Source organism: Helobdella robusta (assembly GCF_000326865.2).
Source record: "Helobdella robusta unplaced genomic scaffold HELROscaffold_428, whole genome shotgun sequence".
Classification (NCBI taxonomy): Eukaryota; Metazoa; Annelida; class Clitellata; order Rhynchobdellida; family Glossiphoniidae; genus Helobdella; species Helobdella robusta.
Genome location: NW_008705016.1, coordinates 5190 through 7974, shown reverse-complemented (window position 1 = coordinate 7974; position 2785 = coordinate 5190). Strand labels below are relative to the sequence as shown.

At 31.0% G+C, this 2785-nt stretch overlaps 1 protein-coding gene across 1 annotated transcript in view; it reads left to right on the top strand.

Moving 5' to 3' along the window:
* Positions 1-149: 149 nt before the first annotated feature.
* Positions 150-2785, top strand: part of HELRODRAFT_184416 (hypothetical protein) — a gene marked incomplete at both ends in the record, with an annotated part of 7324 nt that continues 4688 nt past the window's right edge. Inside the window, 2 exons of the mRNA XM_009025636.1 lie at positions 150-245; positions 331-421. Of these exons, the coding sequence (XP_009023884.1) occupies positions 150-245; positions 331-421 (187 nt within the window). The remainder of the gene's footprint in view (positions 246-330; positions 422-2785) is intronic.

Here is a 2785-nt window from a genome sequence, read left to right as displayed (position 1 = left end):
TTTGTTACCTCATGTATACATAAATATTACTTAGCTATTTGGGAGGAAAAGATTTTCATTTATGCCTGTATGTTTGGCAATAAATTTTACTCATATATAGTAATTGAAATCCACTCTTACCTATTATTACCACCGATACACTCTTACAAATGAAACTAATGCTGCAACTACTGCTTCTGCTACTGCTAGAACTGCTACTACTTCAGCTACCAATTTTAATACTTCTCTCACCACTGATACTACTGGTAAAAAAAAATTTCATTTGCTACTACAGCTTTAACATTAAAATTTCTATCTTAATTCTCGCGTCTATCAACAAAATACTGACAGTCGAAGGGCAATTTAGTTGGTGTGAAATCACACCCCACACGGAGATTGTACAAGATGGGATTGGATTCGAACACAGTCACAACGTCTATCTGTCCGTCTCTTTGCCTGAATGTCTGTTCGTCTGTCTGTCTATCTGAATATTTGTCTGTCCGAGTGTCTTTCTGTCTTTCTGTATGTATGTATGCACATATATGTATGTATGTTTGTTTGTGTCTAGGGTTAATTTGTATGTTTGTATAGTTTTTTGTATGTTTGTAGATTGGTTTGTTTGTATGTATATAGATTTTTGCGATCATTGCAACTTTATTTATTTATCACCATCATTATAACGAACGCATTTTTTAATAAGTAGCACGTAATTGTGATATACGAGGTTTAGGCTATGAGTGAACGAATGAATGAAGGAAGGATTGAATAAATGAGTGAACGAAGAGATAAACGGATGAACGATGGATAAATGGATGAACGATGGATAAATGGATGAACGAGCAAACAAACGAACGACAGTACTAATAAAAGATTGAGGAAATAAAAAATTATAGGCTATATTAAATGTAAATATTGAATGAATACTACTATTACTATTACTTTTGCCAAAACTACTACTACAACAACAACAACTACTACTACTACTATTACTACTACCATTGCTACTACTACTACCATTGCTACTACTACTACTACTACTACTAACACTACTATTACTACTACTACTATTACTACTACTACTACTACTACTACTTCTACTACTACTACTACTACTACTACTACTACTACTACTACTAATACTACTACTACTGCTACTACTACCATTACTACTACTACTACTGCTGCTGCTGCTACTACAAACTGTAAATAATATTCTTAGAAATGACGTATTAATCAATTGGAGCGCGCCGAAATGTATTATGATTTGATACGATGCTTTGTCGATACATGCATTCATCGGTGGTAGTAGTAGTAGTTGTAGAGAAGTAGTAGTAGTAGTAGTAGTAGTAATAGTAGTTGTTGTTGTTGTTGTAGTAAAAGAAATTTTTTTACAAGTTAAATTCTAGTAGGATTGTAGAATGAGAAAGAAAGTGATTGACGGAATGAGAAAAATTGGTAAAAAAAAAGAGAAAATAAATACGGAATAATATTTTTATCATTCGTAATTGATGAAAATAATAAAATATAATAAAAATATTAATATTATTATTATTATAATTATTATTATGGAGGATATCTGGTGAAAATCATATTTCAAAAGTTATTCGCTATTTCCGAAAGGAAAAAGAAAGAAAAAATAGAAAGAAAGAGCAAGAGAGAGAAAGAAAGTAAAAAAAAACGAAAGAGAGAGAGAACAAGGGTAAAAAAGAGAGAAAGAGAGAGAGAACAAGGGTAAAAAAGAGAGAAAGAACGAGAGTGAAAGAGTGAAAATGAGAGAGGATGAGATAAAAAAAGCAACCATCGGAATAAAATGGTAAAAATCGAAATAAACAAGAAAGGGAGATGATGAGAAAGAGAAAGAGAAAGAAAGAAAAAAAGAGAGAGAAATAGAAAAAGAGAGAAAGAAAAATAGAGAGAGAGTAAAACAAAAAACAAAAAAAGAATTACTTAAAGAGAGTAGATTTTTTTTATTTTCCATTCTAAAAACTGGTTTGCGAACATACAAAATAAAATAAGAGAGAGAGAATGAGAGAACAAAAGAGAGAGAGAGAGAGGAAAGAGAAAAAGAAAGAAAAAGTAAAAAAGAGAAAATTAATGACGTAACGACGACTACAATGGTGCTGATGGCGATGGTGGGTTGATGATATAGAAGATAAGGAAAAACAATTTGAAGAACTTGCGTGGGGCAATCATTCATCCGCTCTTTCATTCATTCATTCATTTATTAATTCATCCGTTCTTTCATTTATTTAGCATTTGTTCAATTAAGCAATCAATCATTCATTTATTTTTTTATTGAATCGTTTATTTGTTTTTATTTGGCATTCATTCATTCATTCATTCATTCACTCACTCATTTAAGTTTTCACTTTTTTATCACACATCTGCGTACCAATCTATTTACCATCCATCTAACCATTCGTTCATTTATTAACTCATTTATTTTTCATTCATCCATTCATTCATTCATTCATCTATTCATCCATCCATTCATTCATTCATTCATCTATTCATCCATTCATTCATTCATTTCCTGATAGACAGACAGCTACTTGATAAAAAGAGAAGAAGAAGAAAAATATATAACGAAAGAATACGGCTGAACTTCAAAACCAGGAAGGATTGAAAGTAGCAAAAATTGAAAAATTTGAAGTAAGGCAGGCAAACAATAGGAATAATGAGACAGCATGAAGAAAAGAAGAAGACAAAAACGAATAAAAAAGAAAAATAAAAAAGAAAAGAGAAAGAGAGAGATAGAGAGAAAGAGAGAGATTGATTGATTTTTATGGATATGGGATCGCAGGAT